Here is a 24,193-nt window from a genome sequence, read left to right on the forward strand (position 1 = left end):
CACGCGACGCTTTCCGGCCGCACTGTGGCCGGTCGCGTTACAGCTCCCGGGGGCGGGCGGGCAACTCGATTTAAGAAAAGGCTAAACGTGTACGATTTAGTCAAACCTCATATTCATATACGTAACGGCCAATTGTTCTTTTTATTGATGTTGATGTTTACATAAATATATTGCATTCCATGAATCCGACCGCGGCGCCGCGATCACAAGTCGTGAAAGCGACGCGTAGCGCCGGCGTCAATGCTATTTAACAAGTTCCATTAGAAGCCCTACAATGACGTCACAATCAACTAATTACGCGTAATTTGTGCGCAACGACTGCCCCGACCAGCGAGCGATTGGACGGAGGGTCGCGGCGTTCGGTCCTCCCCGCCGGCCGCGCCCTCCGCTCCGCACCATAACAGTTTCATCTTGGCTTGTACAATTTATAATCCTTCGCATTGGTGTGTTTATTATCAACCGTCGCTATAGCGATGCATCCGTTGGAACGAATTTCGCACGTTGGTAAATATGTGACTAATCACTTGCCGGCATTACGCCCGTACGGGGGGCTCATTCATTCCATCGGATGCTCCTGCAATTCTCTTTGACGATTACACATTCACTGTGCTCCATTCGTTCACATGTATCTAATAAAAAGAGTACCATGAACGTGACAAGAGGTTAAAGTCACAGCAAGTAATGAGAAAAACAAGTCGACACACGAATTGGTTATCAAATACCTGTAAGTGGACAAAGATACTCGGCTGCTGTCCTTGTCGCGACGCATCGCGCCCGGCGCGACATATCGAATGAACCGCGCCCCCATTACCCACGAAGTCCAATTCGATATACAAGCGCATACGATTAGATGAATTCATTTAAGTTCACGGACCCCTCCGTTCCGTGAACTCTTTCCGACGAAGCTGTAAAAGCCGCAAGGCTAACAGCATTAACTTCTACCGAAACAATACAATACAGATGAATTCCAGTCTATTACAACACGAGGCGATAGCGCGCGCGCAGCTCTCAAACCGAAAGAGCTGCCAAAGTTTTCGATGCTCGGTGTTGGCGAGCGTTTGGACTGTATAAACAGGACAAAATAAATTGAAATGATGCTGGTAATTTGATTATAATTTTACAAAACTAGGTACCAGCAAAATAATACGTAACGATAGACTGACAGAACAAACGAACAAGACATAAAAAGGTTTTAAATGGCCCAGTGAGTCGCTAACACTCAGAATCGTATAGAAGCAACGGCCGCAGCGCCGGCGACGGACTCTGAGTTCTCTCCGCCGCCGAGTTACGTCGCGGCCGGTCGCGCAGCTGCAGGCGTGCCGCTGCCCGTCAGGACGGTCACACGTTGCAGCCACAAAACGGACTACAGAATGTGCGCGTTCGCTTGGTGCTCACAAATAAAATCGCTGCACTCGGTGTCAGCCACGATGCTGTCACTTTAGTGAACCAGCGCCCGCACTTCTGGTGTGTTCACGGTGCGGTCTGCAGCCGGATAATGAATTGCTCTCTAAAATTTTACCCGCTGTACCGTTATTGAAAAATAATTTCCATATTATTAAAAGGGTTGTGGTTGCTGGTAAAAAAAATAAAAGAAGAAATATACATATATATATTTAATTAAAATGGGTAGTGGGCAGAAGGCCTGGTCTGATTTTACACCGCAGCTCAGTACTCCCCTGATGATGGTGGTAGCCAGCCGCACGATCTCCCAGGACTGGTTCAGGCGGCAGCAAGTCGAGAGCAGAGAGCGCCGGTAGTTTACAGGATGTGTTGGTTCCGGTGCAAGGTGATATAAATTCAACCTCAATGATAGTAGATTATTTTTTTGTATAAAACTCGCACCTGTGAATAAATGTCACAGTTATGATATACATATATAAATATATGTATAATTTGCTCTGCTGACCGTAAACCCCGAGATGGCTTGCGATGAAGGAAAGGTAGAAGCCGAAAGCAATAGATGTGATTGTTTACTATCAGAACGGAGTTACAAAATGTAAAGCATGTAAAACAAAAATAGGAGAGATAAAAAAATGAACAAATTGAAAAGTAATAATGAATACATAATGATGGAACTATGGACACAGACAAAATGTTGAGCTCTAACTTATAGATAAATGCTACTTAATATTAATGTCTTTATAATATTTGTTCAACACTTACCCCTTTGGGGTGCGAGGCGATGTAAAGGTTGTGGCGTGAACTAAATGATGCCCAGAGAATGAATAGGACCAAGTCGTGAATTTATAACGTAAATTCTAATTGGCCTCGGCGCGTGAGACGTCACGTAGCTGGTGAACGCTACCGACACAAAGAGAGTGTGTCGGCGCGTGAGACGACACCTAGCTAGTGAACGCGACCGAGGCTAGGATCCTTCTCCCGGGCAATGGATGTACACTGCTCTGCTGGTGCGCGGGCTCATTGGTGTGTTTGTTATAAAAACAAAGGTCCGCTGAACCAATACCACGCTTCCACGACCCCACGCCACTTGTCATGTACCGTTCCTCGCCAAGGGTTGAACAATTTTTTGCTGTATTGCGATTTGTGAGATGTTTATATTTTTTGGTTAAAATTTAACTAAGATTTATGGGACGTTAACTTGCAACGTTACACCGCAAATTGCGTTAGGGCGAAAAATTTTTTCACCTTCGTAGTGAAACACGGGTCAACTATTATCAATAACTCTGTGCCGCAGGGGTCGTGGGGAAGAATGATGGCTGAGTAATTCTGGCGTAGCCGACCGGCCTCCGGCACCGTCCAATAATATGGGATTGGACTTGTAATAATGCTAACATTGTAACAAATGCTTCAACAGCCGCGCCCAAAACAAACCTTTGATATCGGCGCGTCAGGACATTCTACTCAGATCACTTTCTCGGTCCGTTAAACTAGCTGACCCTTGCAGTAAATGACAATGAGCTTACCGCTCGGGGAGCTCGGGGAGCGCGGCGAGCGCTTTACGACATGCGAAAAGTTGCCCGGGGACGTGTCGGCGGCGCGCGGCGGCCTTACAAGCCATTTTAATCAGGGACGCGTGCGGAGTGGGTTTTTATTGATGTTTTTCCTTGAATGAGCCGAAACGTGTGAACACACTGGCGGCGGGGCTCGCGGGCCGGGCGCGCGGACAATGGGCCCGAGACCGGCTCCGTATCGACCCGGCCTCGCCGCGAGACCGCAGCGCTCGTGGTGTGCGTAGCAATTTACCGAAGTATTTGCTATCGTACACTATTTACGTCGGGTGTAAATAACTTAACCCTTTACTTAAGAGGGTCCCCAATAAGTTTGGGGTCAATCGACAAGATGTGCGGCGGCGCGGGGGAGCGGCGGCGCGGGGCGGCGGCGGCGGCGGGGGGAAGGTTCAGTCGTACATGTTTAATGGAGCGGCGAGGGCACCGGCTGCCCGTGGACCTTCGCCGTGCTTAAACACTTGGTCTGGGGTCTAGTGTTGATAGCAATCGTAGACGTAAGCACCGCGCCTCTGTCCCTGCCTGAACATTTGCGAGCACTCGGAGTCATGGTCATGCTCTGGTACTCAGGCATGCATGTCATGAAGACAGACATGGAAAATAGCGATCTTTCAGATGCAGATATGGAGAAAAGGAAAGGCCAGTGACCCTCGTCCAAGTCCGCCCACTGCACTGGGATACGTCGTGGCAGCCTCTAGGCTGTGGTTCATCTTTTGAGTTTCCATTCGTTCTCGTTCGTACAGGTGTACGCTCGTGCTTCGCGCGATAAATAGACACTCCGAACTTTTTCTGTAAGAAGCCGCAATAGCCGTGCGAACCTAACAAAGGCTTTTCGGAAAATCAGAATGCAGCCAGCAGCTTCTGTTCTGCCTTAATGAAACCCGTCAATATTTTTATAAGAGCACATGAACAGATGAACAGATGAGCTCCGCCGACACGGCCGGCAACTCGTCTGATGTCCGATGCGTTGAATATAATCCCAGAGCACTAGTCGCGGGCCTACAACCCGTATTTCAGCTTCCCAAACTTTACTCAAAGTCGAGAGGGCGTCCCTTTTCGTCGTTTTACAGATTACGGGATAAATAATATAAAGACAAAAATCTTTTGACACGATCTTCTGTTTGCGAGAATTCGACTCAATTTGACTAAATTGATACATCAGCGCCAACGACCGGGGAGTTAATTCGAAATTTCGATCCCCAACGACATAGACACGATGAAATTGGACCAGGTTATGCAATAACGTCGCGGGCGCAATTCGATAAAGTTAAACACAATTTGAAACAGTATTGATGAAAGTTAAAGAAATATTTTATGGCTAATTTTCATCATAGTCGTCATTAACGTCTGGATGTGTAATTTTGTCCCCGCTTGCAGATTTGACTTTTGCCGCCGCCATTCGTGACTTATTGAGTGTACTGCTGTGATGCGTGGTGCCCTTCGAATGCCTCCTGTCCTTTTTCCGAGAACAAGATTCTGTACCCGCATGATTTGGACGAACTTCACGGCCAGTATATACCGTACACTCGATTGTTGAGCAGCGTAAGCACGAAACTCGCTAAATTTAATATGAATGTCGGCCTGTGACACGATGCCGGTTCAATTTTCGCCGCTGTCATCGTGTTCTTCCTCCGAATCCTTTGTTTGAACTGTGGCGGCCCCAAGCGGACAAGATGCCGCGCGAGTGCAGCCGCGCTTGCTGCTTGCGGCTGCAGCCGTCGGCGGCGGTGCGCGCACGGAGCGATGTGTTTGCTTCGCTTGACCGCAGACCGCAGACACGAGGTGTATCCGACGAGCAGGCCTCGGCAGACCGCAGCGCCCGCAGCCCTCGACAACTACACGTTTATACTCGTATAAAGCTGTGCGTCGCGTAAGCGGGCTGCCTTCTCGTAGACTGGAATTTTTATGGACGGCATTTCGTCCCATTTGCGATACAACTCTGCTGTTTCTATTAACGCGTAACACGTTTACTTTCAGCGAGAAGTGTTAAGTTGATCCGCGTTAACATATAGGACAGGGTCCCAGTGTTGAACTTTTACAGCTTCATCGGAACTGAGTCCGCGGAGCGGAAGGGTCTGTGTGCGTAAAAGGCGCGAGCGCTCCTGGTCTGCGTTTAGTTCTGATTTCTGAGCATCATTGTCAAGCTACCGGTAGCGGGGCTGGAGAGTCTTATATATGAATATGGAGTAATTACCGTTACATTTTTATAATGTACCGAAATATGAGCTCCATCCAAAGGAAAAGGCGTCTGCCACATGTGGATTCGCTGCAGCAATATTAGAACGTAACGAATTAGTTAGGCTGTAACACGACTCAGTAAATCACTGGCAGCGGGCCCGCGTATCTTAAATTGTCATTATTTTCTTGAGGTTGACACAAAAAAAAGAAACAACAGAAAACAAAACATTCGCGCGGCGCGTCCAACTCTGACATTTCAATCAAAGTTAACTGAATCGATTGAAGAAGCCGGCAGCGGCTCCGCGCGGCGACCCCACCCCCCTGTCCTCCACGCCCCCTCCCCGCTCCCTCCCCGCCCGCTTGCGCTCCACTCGCAGCGAAATGCACTTTTGTTTCTACTCCAGGTTGAATTAAAATGACTCTCCAATAAATATCACGTGTGCTATAATTTTCTTTGCAAACTTATAGCGGGCGCTGCCCCACGTCTTTATCACCCAGTCCGCAGGTGTCAGACGCGGGGAATGTGTTCCGGGTTGACGGTAATGAGACAAGGGTGCGTAGAGTGCTTAGTTTCTGATCACACTGTTCAATCCTAAAGAGTTGAGACTCAATAATTCTTGGTCTGATGCACGGGATGCAGCAGCTTTATGACCTATGAAGCATTGAAGGAATGCCGGTACTTCCTACTTCTACTTCCGGTATTCCTTTAATGCTTCATCCTGCGCGTTTCGAGGCAGACTCTGCGAATCTCGTGTCTGATGAACTCCAGAAGCGACCGCGAATTATTTATTTTGTTTTGTTTATGACTGACATTTGCACCCCATCCTCAACGCAGACGGATCGCAAGAAGGATTATGGTTGCGAAGTTGGAGCTCGAAGAAACGCTCTTAGATATATTTGATAGCTACAATTGTAAATAACTCTCGGCTCAATCAGCTTGCATGCTGCACCGATACTTAGTGAGCTCGTTTTTCAGAACAAGCCTACACACGCGATGGGTCTAAAAGGCAAAGGAGCTTCAAAATCAAATTATCGATACAAACTAAATTAATCATTGGTTTATTTAAACTGTTCTTACTGCGTAATGGTAGTCCCGATATTTTTCAAGAACTAACCCGAAGTAATAAAAAGCCATATGATGGCCCGAAACTTGTCGTCTTCACCAACGGAACCGAACTCGCAACCCTGCCAGCGGGCTCGCCTGGCACCACGCAGCTTTTGTTTGTGTTTTGAATCGATATTAAGAATTGCCGCCTCGTTACACGAACGCCCGCCCGCGCCCGCTTATGTTAATATTTATTGCGTTTCTGTCAAATACACACTCAGTGAACTCTGATGCTCGTTTGAACGCTTTGGTCTTGGGTTACAGCCAATAGGACCGATATCTCCTCCGTCGTAGGATGCGATGATCGCGCGCGGCTAGGAGGGGGCGTAATCGTAAACTAAGGATTGAGGGAGAAGACTACCTTTTGTCTTTTGCTGCTGTGGAGCCGCGAGGTCACGGGCGAACCGGCTCTAGACAGACGGATGCCGCAGGAGATGCTGCGCTCGCTATGTCATCTGCCGTTAAGTTGGGAGCTAAAAGTCTCGAGCTTGTCTCGGTAACCGTTCGTTCCGGAATAAAGTCGTACTCGGTCAGATTTATGTGAAGACGCTTCGAAATCGTTAGTTGTCCAATAATGCGACTGGCTCAACGTCCTGAGGACGCTGTACTTTGCAGTCAAGTGAAAGTTATGAATAACTGCGGTGATGTATATCGGCAGAGAAACTCCAGATGATGACATGATATGTTTACATTCATTTTTTAAAGACTTAGTTATAAGCAGATTTATTGAAATCTTAATAAATTTTACTGAAACCCCATTAACCCCATAAGAGTCAAGCGGGGCCCCGGCCCCTGTCCGCGAGAGCCGCGGCGCCCTCGGAGATCAGCTTAAACGTAAGCTCCCGCGCGACAGTTTGCTTGCGGGCGACGGGACAAAGTAGAAACTTTGTATATTTAAAATGAATACACAATAAACGCATCGGCGCGCCTAGCTAAGGTATATTAACGGCAGCGACTTCCCGTGACTTAAGCAGCGCGCGGTGAGTCAACCTGGCGGGGGCCGAGCCGCCCGCGTGCACCGGCTCGAGGTCGGTCGCGCGAGCGCCGTGCCCGCTGCAGTCGTGGACGAGGAACTCCTCAGGCCACCTTGATTTTTCATAGCTTTCATTTGCATAGCTTGTTTATTAATACGTCAGTTAAATCTCAGTTGGGTACTTGGTGAGATTCATCGCGGCGCTCTCGTTTCAAAATAGTATTCGAGCAGTACAATAGTAGCAAGTTCCGGCTTAAAGCGCGTCGTAGATAATGTAATTACTGGGTAAGTGAGACACGAGCGAAGCGGTGTGCAGGACTGCATTACGTGGGATCCGTCTGCGAATAGAAACGCAGCGATGCTTTCACGTTCTTCCGCTGCTTCTAAATGAAACGATCTTTAGTAATTTCTAAATAATTCTAAATTTCTAAATAATTGTTTTCTATAGCTGCCTCAGGTATATTACGTTGCATACAAAACTGTGCACGGGCTCGCGGCGCGACACTCGTGTGCTCTAAGACTGCGACAGATAACAGTGCGCCGGCCCTCGTGAGCGGCGGTCGAGTGGCGCCGGCTGAGGCTGCGCTTTTTAATTTATGCGACTATCGTCTCAGATTGCGCCGACGCGTGTGTCGCGAGTCGATGGCGCGCCGCCGGCAAGGGTGCAGTTTGCGCACTCGATCCCTCGTGCCGGGCTGCACTCGTGAAGGGAAGAGCCTATTGCGTTGCCGTTAAATCTTCGAACCTACCTACGCCCTCTGGCGCCGGCGTTTGGCTGTGGAAACTTAATAATTGTATGAGCGCAGATATCGTCGCGTTGTATCCTTATACGGCTTATCGCCTCGCACCGGTGACCCTCATAAGCTCCTTCGACCCTTGTCGAAAGTATCGCTCCGCCGATACCGCTTTGGGTCGATTAAAGCAACAACTACGAGGTTTTGAACATTTGCATAATCCGGGGGCGTTCCCGGTCGGCCGTGTGTACAGCCTCGGAGAAACTTACACCAAAATATTGGAGTCGCTAGCGTATCGGTGCGCCTCGAGGAAATTTTCTTAACGATAATTGCGCGAACCAAACGATCAGCGCGATCGCATACTTTCCGTTTCGTAGTCGTTTTTGGGTTTGTTGGTTAAAATCTCCAAGCATGCTGAAGCTTCCTATAGACAGGTTCTGTATCAATTGGTGAATTTTATTCGTTCAGGATTTCTTTTCATGACTCGCCACTTTTTTTGCATGCTACAAATTAAAGCTACGAGACGAGGGCTCCTAACGCACTTCGACCTGAAAATAAGGCTGCCACAAACTTAGGCAGGTCTTTGTGGTCACTCGCAAGGCACACGACACAGTTGTGGAGGAATGTAATCCCAATTATTTTCACCTGAATTTCCTCCCATTATGATAGGATTGTTTTGCTACTTTTTGTCCCCCTGGGAACCATCAAGTCATGTCTCTAATGAATGGAGACAGGATCTACATGATGATGAGATTTTTTAGTTGTCCATCACCACCTTTAGGTGTGCATGTTGAAGATCTTTGATGTGGTCACGTTAAGGCCGATTCTATATTCTATTCGTTATGTTACGTTCATGTTGTTCGTCTGATTTGATTTTGCTTTTAGTAAATTTTATTGGTAGATAATTAGTAAATAAATATTTATTCTAAACCGAGAAAATTTAAAATCAACGTGCCTTTCATTCTTGATATCCGATAATGTATTGTTGACGTTGTGTGTTATATTTGCATTGTTTACGTTGTTTTAATGTACTTCATGTTCTTATAATCGTGCTTATGTTATTATTTGCTGTGCGGCGTCACTGTAAGCGGAGATAATTTATAATGACGGTGCTGGTGCTGGTGGTCCTTGGTTTATGTTTGATCAATACATCTCTGCAACAGTGGCTAGATCGAAGTCAATAAAATAAAACCTCAACCGAGGTCATTCAATGTGAAGTGTACGACGCCGGGTTCTGGCGCCAGGGTATGTGTGTGTGTGTGTGTGTGTGTGTGTGTGTGTGTTTAGCGATGTAAACGTGTGCTGCACCGTAAGTTCGGTTTGCGTTTTGTCAAGCTGCGTATGCATCAGCTGCTTTCTTTTGGGCGCTCTAAAATTCATAATTTTTTTGTTTATAATTTTTCACGTACTGTTTATATTAACTGAAACTTACTTTCACACAGTGTCAATATTATTAGATTTATGTCGGAGATTAAAAAAACAATACAAATATTATATAGTCAATGCACTGAACACTAAAATTCTGTTCGTCGTCTTTTTAAAGATTTATATCAATCTCCTTAATCGAACGCGATGTTGATCATTTACAGATCCCGTAGTAATTCTTCTCGGGTTTTTTTTCTTTTTCTCTTGTAATATTTAAAAGGTGCTACGGTTTCAAGTCTCGATCGAAAGCGAGGCTCGGATATAACGGGAACCTACGCAGTCCGGGGCGGTAGCGGCCGGTGAGCGAAGGCGCGTCTGGGCAGCCGGGGCGGCCGCGTTTGCTTTGTAATTGGTCTCGTGTCTAGGCTCGCGGCGAGGCCGGCCGGCTCGGTGCGGGTCGTCACAAAAGGACTTCACTTGGTTCGCAACGTCCTGAGACAATGTTAGTAAGTAGCTCGACCCGTGCACAACTAGACGCGCGACGCAACTTAATCAACAAATTAACCTTGACACTCTGCACGACGGCCGAACTGCGACGCGAGGACGATCGTCTGTCGCGGAATTAAACTAGGCGGGGAACTAGAACACAACCTTCTGGTCGCCGGCATAACTGTGCTGTTCACATAGAGTACACTCCGAGCCGGACGTGGGCACGGGCGGGCCGCACTGGCCGCGGCAAGTATTGCGAGGCGCCCATTTAACAATAAAATACTTTCGATACATTCATTATTTTTTTAACACATAAACATTAAACAAGTGCTGCAAAGTGTTCGCAAAGAAAAAGTTTATTGCACAAAATCAGTTAAAAATGCTGACAAGAGCAGCAGAGATGCGGGGGGAGGCCGGGAGGTTCTATGAACAGCTGTGCACAGCGCGCGCAGAGCCTGCTGACCGCATGCACGAAGTCTAACTAGCCAAGCTGTCCTGATACCGCACTAAGTATATGCCGGACATCGGCCTCAAAAAGAATATGTTGGCTGAAACAAGTCAACAACAACAACAAGGCTGCGGAAAGCGGACTCAGTACCACTGTTAAGCCTAGCGTTTGTTGAGCGCGCCTTCGATTCTGTGAGCGCGCCTTCAGACGCGGGCGCTGCTGAGTCAACAGTCGGTACATCGAGGATTCGAGATGTTCCAGCAGCACCGCGTCGGTCCAAGTGCAGATCGCGAAGGATATCAAACTTCTGGAATGCCATGGAAACTCACGTCTAGTTTGTCGACGACGTTGCACTCCAAGACGATGGAGGAGGTCTTTATTTGCATAAAATAAAAAACAAAAACGTATAACATTGTTACACACGTAATAAAAACCATGATTTATTTTATTTCACCACGCTTAAGCGACTGTAGAAATTATCAAATATGTATGATTACATTAAGATATTACGAGTATAACAGGTTTTAAATAGCACAACAAGATAACGACGCAATTACGTACAACAACATTTGGTTTCTGCATCATCAGGTAGAAGTAATGTTCCCCAACTCGAACAATAATACGCATATGATGTCGAGCGGTCGGGCCGCGCCCCGCGCCGCCGCGCCGAGCTCAGGTCGGCTGGTCTGTCGGGAACAAATTGTAGCGTACGGCCATTCACATTTACATATCTTTGTAATTTGCTTATGCGAGTTAGACTTGTTCTGGGAATAAAATTTAAAAGTTAGTTTATACACAGATTAATAATTTAGCAGATGGAAATTTTGTAGGAGGTCGATACTTGTTTGGCACGTGCAGCACCACACGGGACCGGCATAGGTCAAGGTAATGTCTCACAAGAGCTGCGCTCGCCGTGCTTCTATGTTTTATTTGAAACAGCACTGAGCGACACCCAAATTGGCCTCAATTTTGTAAGGACGCGCGGGTGGTTGGCGCTGACGTGGAAATAAAACGCCGCGGCCCGGAAAGCGCAGCGGCGACGCCTGCCGACAGGGTCGACAGGCGATCCTGTGAAGGCCGTTGTAACGAGCTGGATGTAGGCTTTCGATCGGTCCCCTTGAAAATCTACAGGAAAAGCCTTCGTTCAGCTGCGGGCGTCCGGCGGCTGGAGTGATGATCAATAAACATTATTTGTCACATCACTTTCCTCAAAAAAAGTGATTGTATAAAGTTTGCATAAGTAATCCCGGCTGCGCTTTAAAGTAAAATGTAAAAAAAAGTTTTATTACTTGTTCGTTAAGGAATTAACTAATTTTTATTATTTTTACGTTTCATAAATTTCGGTGAGTGTGGTGGTGGTGGTGTTGTATTGTCTACAAAACATATGACGGTGCCGCACAAAAACACAAACAAGAAGAAGAGTTATGAAAAGTTACGCCGCACTCTTTAAACCAGAAGAAACCTAGACCTAGCTAAACGAATAAAATAAAAAACAATTCACACGTGTTTTTTTAAATAATCGAGTTGCGTCGTTCAAAGCTTTTTTAAAATCTATGAGAAACATTTTTATTTCCTATTTAATTTCCAAAACATAAATGTTCCACCAGACATTTTGTATTTAGCAAAACAAAGCTTGGTTTTACGTAGTTCGTTTCATCAATTTTTCACAAAATTGAATAAAAATATCTTGTAGTAGTTGAGCTTGTTAACAAATGTGAAGTCACGTTTGCAGAAACATATTCTTCCATTATCAACTTGCGGTCGGACAGTTGGACAGGATATAATCACATGAGCGGCATCTTCTGTTCGTTATAACATTTCGGGACGCGGCCGTACATAGAGTAGTTTAGTGTTAGCTTAGACAGCACCCGTGACATCAATGATATGGAACTACTCCGGTTCACGTCGCGGTAACAAAGTGTTATATTAGTGACAGCGACTTAAAACGCAACGAGCATTTTATTAGTTATCAAGTACTAAAAAAATCAACAGGAGACAGTCCTGACATGTAATAAATACATCAGGTATAATGAAGGTGTTCGATTTCGTAATGCGAAGAATGTCCTCGTTCTTTTTTACGCGACGTCGATGCCTCTTCCTCAATTCAGTCATAGCGGATGCAGCTATACCTTGCAGACAATCATCACCTTTTTTGGTGTTGTATTACGTTCATACACATTTTTCCTGTTTCCTTAGGGTGATGGAAAACTTTAACAGACAACGCGTCTTTACCCTAAAAATCTTACCCTGTAGTTTGTGTCATGATTTACACAAAAGTCAGAAAGATGACACGCCCTCTCAGTCCGCCGCTGCGTGCTGGCGCGGACGTGTTTTAACTAAATTGTGTTTGAATTAAAAAATTGCGTTTAGTCGGTACAGCGCGGCGCGGCGGGGGTCCCAATGCGCGGCCATGGCTGCGGAGCTAATTTCAACGTGAACTAGGTTATTGAGGAGGTCCGGCACACACGTCGCGTGTGCGGCTCCCGTGTCAACATGATGCCGCGCGGCTGCTTTGGGACCGAGTAAAGTCAACAGCAATGAGTGTTTGCTCCGGCATTGAGTACTGCGGGCGGCAGCGGCCCGCCGTACCCCGTGCGCCGGGTGCCGGGCGCCGGCCGCCGGGCGCTGCGACGTAATTAAGGCTAACATACAGCGAGTCGCGACATGCGCATAATGTCAAACGTCACTTGCCCCGCCCCGCGCCCCGCCGCCCCGCCGCCGCCGCCCCGCCGGCCGCTGTGAGCGCAGTAATTTGATGGCGTCATACATTCCTAGCTGTCGTTTCTAAGACACGGAGCCTTGTCTATCGCCGCGCGTCGTCGTCCGTGTTTTGTTCTATTTCGCCGACACAAAACGTTATTCTTACAGCTCACCGGCCTTTCCAGTTTTTCCTTGCAATTTGCAAAATGAGATGCTATACAAACATTTGGTAAATACAAATTTTAGCAATGCTTGTATGCAAAGCTTATCTTAAGAACAACGGCTGCCGCGAGATTAGCGCGGGCAGTAAAGACAAGCTCGCCTTGCGGCTCCCCGGCGACGTATAATTATTTGCGCGCAACTGTTTGCTTCAACAACAACCTGCCGCGCGACGCGTCCGAGTTGTTGTGCGATTCATTTTGAAAGTTCGTTAAGTAAAAACCTGTAAAACATTCTGTCGCAGAGTAAACGGTTTTTAAATGATACAATAAGTCTGGAACTACTAAAAAATTACAATTTTGTTTATTCCTTGGAATCCTCGTAGTTTGTTTTAAGTTGAAGGATGCCATTGTAGGGTCGCTGAATTTGATTCTAGTTTTAACCAACATGGGCTCTCTGAATTTTTTCTATTGTGTACTATGAATGATTTAAAGTAAAAAAAAAGAACGCCGGGGTAGTCTTCACTCGATTTAGTAAAAGTCTAAGGACACATGTAATGATTTTAGTTTAAGTCTGTGTTAGACTACACCAGATCTAATAACGCCAATAGGCTCGGGGAAAGCCGAAAACAAAGTCGACCGCACAACTCGTAGCAACAATAGCACCTCATGACGAGGTCGAGATGAAAACCAGGCCTGCTCAGAACTATGTTCAGAGGCGTCGATACTTAGGGGAGCCCTAATGATAGCCAGTCTCGGGCAGCAGGCACCGCAACAAAAAAAAAACCCCTACACATTGAGCAGTAGTGTAACACCAACCTAATATTTCGTGAGCGCGTGTTAGTAAATAAACTCCTGTCGTGCGTCCATAATCCACGGTCCCAAGATCTCGACCGTGGATCTTTTTTTCTAAAAAATGTAAGCAAATATAAAAAAAAAATTGTATCTGGCAAATAGTATGAAGGTATTTTAAAACTAATGAAGCAAGCGTGTCTTACGCAAAGGGTCCGCGTCCGGGTACTCTGCGCGTGAGCATCAAAGATCGGCGCGCAACCCGCTCGAAGCAGTAGCTGTCGCCTTGCAGCAAAGTGTGTTCAACTAAAACCAGAGTTTTATTGTAAGCTCGTGCTGCAAGTTCTTAACAGTAACTTGAGACGTAAAGGGGAGTTCGTGGGCGGCGCGTGGGCGGACAGCTGGTACAGGTTGCGGTTGGTTGCAGGTGGCGCCGGCGCGGATGGCGCGGTGACGCAGCATGCACCGCGTGCCTGTCGCCGCCCTGCTGCGGCTGCTCATCGTCGCAGGTACACCGCGCAGCACATCGCACAGCACAGCACAGCACAGTACAGCACGGCACAAGCCACAGCGTACAGCCTCCGCGCACAAGCTCGGACTGTATTGCATATCATACCACCTATATCGAATTCATCTGACGATATGCTATCTTTGTACCCATATAGATGATAAAAATACTTGATTTGCAAGAAGTGTCTAGATCATGAAATCATATTAGCTTTTACTTGACTTTGACTTGACGTGTAAAATGTCTTAATGCCCAAGATATTCTCTGCCAAACAGTTTATTGAGGAAAAAAGATGTTTATATTTTCTCAAAATAACCTGTCGTAAATATACTTATGGTGTGTGACATCTACATTTAACTATGGAATTAACAAATACAATATAACGATATAAATTTTATAATAAAATAAACAAAAGGGCTTATGATAAAACACACGCGCGCGATATTATAACAAGTAATTATTGCAATGATTCCGGCAGCTTGTCAAACAACAGCATTCAAACCCTCGCCTCGCTTTGAATACGTAACGACTCTGGGTCGTCCCGACGCCGAGGGGACGCGCTCCGGAGGAGCTCGCGACGTATCGCAGAGGAGGAGGGAATGTTTCTTCTTGTGTACTGGAATCGGAAAAATAAGTAGCAGAACGAAATGAGAAAACAAACAGAAGAGTGCAGTTGGGCCGGTGCTGCCGGACAGACAGTTATTTCAGTTTAAATGAAGTCTAAAGTATAGCCATCTTTATATAAAAATATCGCGTGGCAACAGCACCGGATGCTTCATAATCGACTTGTGAAACGCGTGTGTCATGTGTCAATACAAAGCGATATCTTTTAAATGTCGGTGTGTATCCTCTTGTGTTTTGGTAGAGCTAACAATTTTACTAATTGGAACGCCGCCCAATGCACATAAATGTAATAAAAATCCGTCGAACGAGTTTGTGTTACACACAGATATTGTGTAGGTGCGATACAAATATGCGACACAGTTTCTGGCCGCGCGCCGCTATCGGGTTTGATAAAAAAATAATTCTAAACTCGTTTGTTCGCGGTGCCGTTGTAATTATTATGAAATGTTAATTTTGCGAATACAACCAGAACACAGTGAAATAAAGCGTACTCTGTGCATGTATTTAGATTATTAAATGTATCTATAAATCTATAAGCTTAATATCATTTTTTTTGTATGGCCCCCGCTATTGGGGGCCTCTCGTACCCCTAACTTTTTGGGATCAGGGACTTTGTTTACAAATAAGTTTTTTAGATGTTTCATCTTTATTCCTCACTCACTGTCACACTTTTCAATTTCTTTTATTCTTACCTTATTTCCATCACAAAATCTTTCATTTTGTTTTTTCATTCCTTCTTGCTTTCATCGCCTTCCTTCCATCATCTTATTACTATTAGGTGGCTAGGTACATCTTTTTAATATTTTTTTTCAGTCTTTTCTTTATTTATCACTCTCTTTCACGCGTCACAATATCCTTCATTCTTTACTTTTGTCCTTCACAATATCTTTCGTTTTGCTCTTTTATACCTTCTTCCTTTCCTCGCCTTTCTTCCATCATCTTCTTACTCTAAGGTGGCTAGGTACATTTTATTTATTTTTATTCTTTAATTTTATCTTAAATTTAATTTATCTTTATTTACACATTTATTTTACTTTTTTAATTCTTTATTACACATTTATTTTTCTATTTCTTATTATTAGTTAACAATTTATTTAGTGCAGAGTTTATTAAGTCCCTTATTCTATACAGTTTTATTTCTTTCAACCGTATCACTCGCCACCTTAATATAATTTTACTGTATGCTTTAGTTGTGTGAACAATTTTATCGGCTAGCTCTGGCCATCTCCTTACTCACTGGAGTTAATTTTATTTGGGTCACTTTGTCGCTACCGCAGTGCGAGAAGTTCTTACTTCTTGGTGTAGTCGAGTGACAAGGCAAAGCGAATGACACCTGCAGCCGTTGTGTCGTAGCAGACCGAGGCAGAGGTGCCGCGCTGCAGGCTCGCGTGCAGGCTCGCGTGCAGGCTCGCGTGCAGGCGCGTGCAGGGTCCATCGGTCCATTCATCGTTTTATTTACGCATCAGTCGTCGTCACAAAATCACGCAGCAGTAGTTTATCGTTATCTCGACGCGCTGGCTTATCGCGCCGCGGTCTTTGACCGTTGTCGTACACAACACCGTGCCTGGCAATGTTTCACCGCTAGCGTTCTTATTTCAGAAGTAGACTATCTAGCATTCTTATTACAAACGTCATTTTATCTTTATTTTATTGGGCTGTGACGACAATTGTAAAGATAAAGTTCGTTGTAGTTTAAAACGATAGATAAACGCGATGTTTTACACTCATTCAGATCGCATTCTGGGGCCCGACCGTGGTACTGAATGTCGACACGCCGCCATGTGTATCTAGACAAAGAAATTTTGAATTGTATCAGGCATCTTTAACGACTCCGTTCGCCAAATGCTGCCGCGCTGTTATACACACACACATATATATATATATGTGTATATATATATATAATTTGATTCAGAATGTTGAGCCTTTCGAGAAAAACCTAGCAAGACGCAAAATTATTCTCTTAACGCAAATTTTACAATTGTTTCTTGTCATAAATCTTCTTTTTGTCACGTGACAACCGTCGAAATATTAAATTCAATATTAGCTCCATTAACAAATCTTGCTGAACATAAGCTCTGAATATTGTTGAGAACGAATGTAAAGTTACACGAGGGATAACATCCACAACAAGCGTCCTGTACCAAAAAGGCGGCATGCTTATTTTTCCTTTGCTTATTTTTTATGGAGTTGTTGATGTTGTTGTAAATGCGATCGTTAGCATGTCTGATACATCGAACTCGTCCGCGCCGCGACGGCCGATTGATTTACAATTTTCTTATCGCAATCTCAAGTTTCAATTCGTTCGGAGTTACATAACACTGCGCCGCCGCAGCCGAAGCACGCGGTGCCGTTAGGGCGGCGACTCCGCTCGCGCCCGGTATTCACACGCGGCTGATATTTCGTTGGCAGCCGCGCTCGCTCACCGCGAACACGCCGCCGCCGCGCTCGCCCACCGCGAACACGCCGCCGCCGCGCTGACCCGGTTTAACTGCAGCGGACGTTTTCTTGACGAATTACTTCAAGTTTAAAATGTACGCTAATGAACCGCCTTCCGAGTCGATGCGTTTCAAAGAAAACATTCGTCGTGAGACGGCAGCAGCCGCGCCGCCCCCGTCCGCGGACTTACTTTGACGTGCGATTAAAGGCGGGCGGCCTACGTCCCAATGATATTACTATTTATAAATGCACGGTAATTAACTAAATTTAAGAAGAAAATAATACAATTAAAAACTTGTTAAGTAGAAAAAATTACCGACGCACAGGCGCGCATTGCAACTATGTCGATTACATCCATTTGAACTGGCGTTCACCTCACCATGTAAGCACACCCGGCGAACAGCAACAACGTGGAGGAGGAAACTCACGGCAGGCACAACAAACAGACGACGCGCCGATGACGCGACTGATGCAGCCAACAAATTGACCAAACGCAGCGAAAGAAAGAAGAGAGTCTTCGACCAAAATACCAAACCCATATACCATCATCATTTGCAGTCGCGAGACTTCCAAAACTGGACAAAGAATTCGCTCACAGATTTCCCACAGAACCGGTTGAAAGTGGTTTGCAGCCAGCGTCTTCTCAACGCCTTGACGTCACCAGTTTTAGCAAAATATATATGCGAGGACATGGACTTAAAGCCTATTTAACCTCTGTATTATTTATAACAATCAAAACTTTTCCTAGAGCTATAAATTTAATTACTTATTGTTTGTATATTGTGTGTAGTGTTGGGACGCTGCACAATGTTGAATTAAATGCTTAACATAAAATACTACCGCATGCGGCTGTGATAGCATAGGCTCTAGGAAGTGCTTTCACTTACTACTTAGCTGAGTGCAATATAAACCATATGTTATGTATTGACATCACCGCTTTGCGGCAGCTAAGTACACCCAAAAGAATAAGATGTTTGTGATAAAAATAAAGATGTTTTTGTCAGTACAGCTTTATATAAATACACGCAGTACGCTTGCTCAGTACCACGGCGCTGATTTTCCGATATAAGTTAAAAACCTTTTGTGTATTCTTATGATCGAGTGTTACTCTTCGCAAATCGCGAAACAATAGGTTTTTAGATAAATTCCATAAAATAATGTAAACCAATAAATAAATAAAACCATGTGTGCATGGACTCAATTTCCGACGACTCCAACGAAGTTGAACATTTGGGGCAGCGTTGCACCGATCGATCCTAATATGGAGAGTGCGCTAAATAAGATAACATATAGGTGCAAGTAGTCTTAAACTGGAAAAATGGTTACTGATTGATGAAGATGCAATGTCAAAAGATTAACTTTTGTTTATTTTGTTCATATTTGTTGATGCCGGCCGCACCGAATGGCGATATACAGCAGCGCCCCCGGTGTCGCGGCGCTAAAAGGAACTACACCGCGCCCGGCGCCGCCGCTGCCTTCCTTTATGTAAATCTGCAGCCGCACTGCGATCTCAATTTTATGCAAACGCGAGCCGCTTAGTGACGGATGACGATACAGGCGCGCTGTCGCGAGCAGCTCTCTGTCTGCTGTCCAGCAGCAGTGCGCAGATGCTCGCGTGTTCCGGACTTAAAGCCAGTGTACTTTATGCTAATACGATACACCAACTTGTCGAGCGCCGGAAATGGTAGAAAAAATCATGTATTCTGCATTCGTACATTCATGGTGACCCGTTGTCTGCGGGCTAAAGGAACAAACAAATTATTGTTACAGAGGCCCGAGCCAGACCAGCGACCAGTCCGTATGACGTATCTGTTAGTAGTTCTGAGCGATACCATACGGTAATCATTTTCTACATAGTCTTTAAGTAAAAATTGTTACTCATTTACTAATGTTATATGAACTCGTACAAAACTGACTGTTTTGTTATCTTTACTCGAAAAATAGAGGTGCGGGCTCTTCTGACTCTGTTTTCTCTTAGAGCACATGTGAATGAACACCTCCCCGCTGCACAAATAATCAAATTTATGCTTCAACTTTTTTTACGACAAAATTTTGTGGAGCTCCGGGGACTGCGCGCGGAACAGTTTGCGGGGCGCCCACCGCCGCGCCCGCCGCCGCGCCCGCCTTTATTGTCACCAGCGCGTCGTTTTGTTTCACCTGCCGCGCTCCGGGGAAACGGTGTAATATTGCGTTCATTTGCAGCCAAAGCGACGATGTTTCGCAATTTGATTCGACAACTTTTTTTCCCTGGAAGTGCATTGCTTAAACTGGAGCTTGTGCACATGCACGTGGGCGGGGAGAACTATTTCAATATTAACTTACGGATAATACATATACCTAAAGCTTTTTCACTATTCAAAATGTTTAGAAGAAAAAATCGTATATATTTTTATGTAAGACATGCAGGGGCTCGAATTCATGAAATTCAGGATCAAACGGTTAAATAGACAACTGACAGCAAACACAGCACAGAGCAAGGGAGACATTGTTAATATTAAAACAATTCGCCAAATGATTGAGAGGGGATCCAGAGAAATACATTTGTTTTCCGGACGACGCTCCCCGGACTAATAAGCTTAAGAACACTTACTATTGAAGATGTTCATGAGTTTCTTTCTAGAAGACTGTCAAAAACAGCCGTCACCAAGTGCAGTGCGAGGCCACGTCGGCAGTGTTAAGAGCGGACGATTTGCTGGCGTACAACGCAGACCGGAGAGAGCTCTGCTCATTGCGCAATTGAATCAGAAATAAGCAGGTCCACAGAAAACAAGGTCACCGACGCGGCGAGAAGCTCACCTGCAGCATCAGTGGGCGGGGCACGACTACAATACAACCGACGGTCGTCGAGGCCGAAAGATTCACGAGCGTTGACCACAAGCTGGAAAACGTGGCCTTACAACTGAGCTGTCGCCTTCCACGAGGTGAACCAACGGCACAGTCGAATTCCCGGGATGATGGCAGCGCTGGCTATCGGCTGATGATGAATGCAGGTCCGGGTCGCGCGATGCTGCGGGTAGCAGCTGAAGTTTTTAGCCTCCGGCGGCGTGTCGGGCGAGCGCTGCACGCTGAAGGCACGAGTTGCGTCGTGATGCGGGCACGCGGAGGCGGGCGCGGAGGTTAATTCTGCAGGACTTAAGCGGAACCCCAATTAGGACACATCCCCGCGGGCGGGGCAGCAGATACATCGATTCTGCGGGCGCGTCGGCCCGCGGCACGCAGCGGTCGATACCCGCTCCGACTAAAAGTCAGACCGCGGCGCGGCTCGCGCTCTTTGTTGTTATCAACTTATAGTGATCAAGGTCGGCCAAATGTGAAGGTTTTTTTGTTAAAATACTGTACACGCGATGGTCGACAGCTCAGGGCTGGCAGTCCCATTTGTCGAAAGGTCACTTAAAGGTAATTTAAACAACGTGGTCGGCGCTGTACAAATTAGCTTTAAGTGCCCGGGCCCTTCACTAACAAATCTTTAATGACATTTTTAAAGATGAACAGACGCGACGCTCTCCATTAGCAACGAACCACGCGGCCGGGGCTCGGGGCTCAATGTTACGAAATGAGTAGCAAAACTGACGTTTAATAAGAGTTGATTGCTATACAACGTGTTTATTTTCAAAGAGCGCTGACGCGGACATTTGTTGTGATTGTAGTGGGCCGACGTCGTCGTGCTGTATGTTTACAAGTTTCAATTGAAGCAAATAGCAATTGCAATGTTAGATTAATAGTTATCGATTGCACACAGACGGCCAAAACTCCCGGCGGCGTGGCGAAGCGGATGTCCTGCGCGTGTGGCTACGCTTTGAAATTGATTTATAATTTTCTAAATGTTGGGATCTAATTTTATTAAGTAATATTTTAGGAGTCATAGACAGGAATCAGAAACCACGCGGCTCCAAGTAATTCACTGCAACAGTAACTACGCTTCTTGCATAAAAATGTTTTATTATATAACAATCCTTTGGCTCCAGTTGCTGTCGTCGATTGCGTGCATACAATTTCGTTTATGATCGTCGTCACCATGGATGCGCGGCGCTCCCGGGGGGCGAGTCCGTTCTCCCATTTTCAGTCGCGGAGCTGAGTTGCAGTTTGAACTCCTGAACAACGAGCGGCCGCCGCGCGCGATCACTCGCCGCAACCCACTCACCTTATCTGCTTTGCAATAGCGCATAACACCTGCCCGGCGCAGTAAAATTTGTGTCGGAAACGCTCCGCGCCAGATGACGTCCGCGCGGCAAATGCTTGTCTGACCTACTTGCATACATTTAAATTCCTTGCGAATACTGACAGAACCTTTAAAGTCGAGCTTAAGGGAGCTCTTTAGAAGAACTTCGCAATTATTACGCTTTTTTTTTTAATCGGCAAATGAAAATTTAGGTGTATCAGTTAATAATAATAATAATAATCTATACCCACTTTAGATGAACTTCGCTTCAGGCTACACGGCCCTCCGTGTTAGCCGACTTAAAGAAATCGATAGTTTAATATTAAAATAATACGGTCAGTGTTTTTGACAACGGAGCTGGTCGTGCGACGGAGTACGATCCGCGACGGGAACATGGTTGGGAACAGACAGTGACGGCTTTGACTTTGGCAGGCGGCGCTAGCTTCGTGAACCCGTACGGGGGCGAGGAGCGCGCGGAGCTGGCGCAGATATGGGTGGAAATACCGCACGCGTTGGTGGCGCTGGGCGGCGACGTGCGGGTACACGTGCGCGGCGCGACCACGCCCGCGTCGCTGCGCGTGCGCCTCGCGCGCGACGACGACGACGGCCGCGCGCTGCTCGCCACCATGCCCCTCGCGCTCGACGCCGACGGCCGCCTCACGCTACCCTGCGGATACTTCTCTAGGGGGGGCGTGTACTACCTGGAAATAATCGCCGACCGCGACCGGCTATCGCCCGAGGACTACGACGCGAACAGCACGAGGCGCGCACGCCGCGACTCCGACGCCGGCGTCGTGGAGACCGGCGACGGCTTCGTCAAATCGTGGAAGTTCGACGTGCTGTGGCCCACCGCCAAGCTGGACGTGACTCCCGAACAAATCCAGACGTACCCTGAGCGGCAGGTGACCGCGATACTGGAATTTCCGAAGGTGGTGTGCGCGCCGCTGGAGTCGAACGCTGACTTCTGGCTGGAGCTGCTGTACTGCGGGCACTCCCGCGGCGGCGCCGTGCTCTGCGACGGCAGGAACACCAGCTCACGCGCGCACGTGCTCTACTCCGAACAGGTGGGCGCCGCGCCAACCTACTTGCCATTGCTTCACGTTTTTCAATGTACTGATGTGCCTCTTCTACATGCAGATGCACGGGTTCCCCGGGCGCCGCACGCTCACGCTGCGCTGCGAGCTGTTCGGGCAGGCGGGCGACTACGCGCTGACGCTGCGGCCCGCCGCGCCCGCCGCGCCTGCAGGCCCGCAGGACCTGGCCGCAGCCTTCATCAAGGTGACGCCTGCAGTACCCTGCCTTCAATTTTTAGAGCCTGCGCTCTTTCGAAGCCGCTTCACGAGTTTATCGTGCGCCAGTACGTGGCGATTGGTGCCCGCTCGCATTGACTGAATTTCTTCAAAGTGTTTGTTGTTTTTTTTTTGAACTGTAATGTCTAACGTGACGTCGTGTTAGGCGAGTGCAAGAGGTCGCGGGCCCTCGTGGCGAACGACGGACTTGCGGCGCGAGAGGTCTTCACGGCGCCGATAAGACTGTTGACCCGGCGCGGTCGCCTCTCGACGGCCCTCGAGAACCGCTGCCCCGCGTGCTTTTCGAGGAATCTCCAGCTTAAATACTACTTGAACGCAAATGTCACGATGTGGACGAAATTTCAAAGAAAAATGAAGCGTTGTAAAGTAAATTGTTTATTCTCTTCGAATGAATTATCCGTCGCTGGGCGATCTCTTCCTCGAACTTGTAAACTATCAATATCAGGCTCTGTTTTCACTTTTCGAAATTTCGCTTTGAATTTATTTCGTTTACCTTTTTTATCTAAATTGACTGCGAAATTTTAAATATTCTCTACAAAGAAATGCACACAGTCGTATGAGTTAGGTATTAAATTGAAATAAATTGCTTTTAACATAGCAGTTTCCTTCAGGATTATACTTAGATGACTGGAGGCGGCGGCGGGACTTTCTCCGAACTTAGACCGCGGAATTTCTTCAAAATACACTCGTGCGCTTCATAGCCGCGGCCGCGGTCGTTCCATTTTCTCTTTCTCCTCAAAAACTCTCAATGTACTCTGCGCTCACAGCTCCGACACGAGTGTGCGTGAGTCAAATGGACTGGCACTTCCCAGAGATCGGAATTTAGTCTTTGGGTGCATTCTCTTCTATTGCCGTAAGCGAAGACACGTCTAGAGTAACAACAACTTGTTCTGTTCGCCGCCGGGGATTCCGTCCTGATATTCTGCTACTTGCTTCGCTTCATCGTCATTCATTTTATTTATACAATTGTCCTCATTGGATGATTTAAACTGACCATTAGAGTTATTCTAAAGAACAAAGCTAGAAAAACCTGATTTGATAGTAAATAGAGTCAGATTGAATTTTCCTCCATGGCACCCTTCAACTTAAACCTACGAACATACGACAAGAACTCTGAGAAGAGCCCACAAAAAACTCCGACGGCTTTTTGTGGTCACTTTCACATTATTTCTAATACAGTACTTAAAAGTATTTATTCCCAAACTCCATTATAACCTTAAATATCCTTCACGCTATAACAGATGTAGA

The 24,193-nt window shown here is 46.5% G+C and overlaps 1 protein-coding gene across 1 annotated transcript in view; it reads left to right on the top strand.

Moving 5' to 3' along the window:
• The window catches only part of gogo (golden goal), a 77,903-nt gene that overhangs the window by 37,380 nt on the left and 16,330 nt on the right, over positions 1–24,193 (top strand). Inside the window, exons 2-4 of the mRNA XM_068761304.1 lie at positions 14,336–14,417; positions 22,068–22,699; positions 22,773–22,913. Coding sequence (XP_068617405.1) covers positions 14,369–14,417; positions 22,068–22,699; positions 22,773–22,913 — 822 coding nt within the window. The 5' untranslated portion in view covers positions 14,336–14,368. The remainder of the gene's footprint in view (positions 1–14,335; positions 14,418–22,067; positions 22,700–22,772; positions 22,914–24,193) is intronic.

This window comes from Battus philenor, unplaced genomic scaffold (genome assembly GCF_028537555.1).
Source record: "Battus philenor isolate CCGP_79_NKW_IND1 unplaced genomic scaffold, ilBatPhil1.0.hap1 SCAF_14, whole genome shotgun sequence".
NCBI lineage: Eukaryota > Metazoa > Arthropoda > Insecta > Lepidoptera > Papilionidae > Battus > Battus philenor.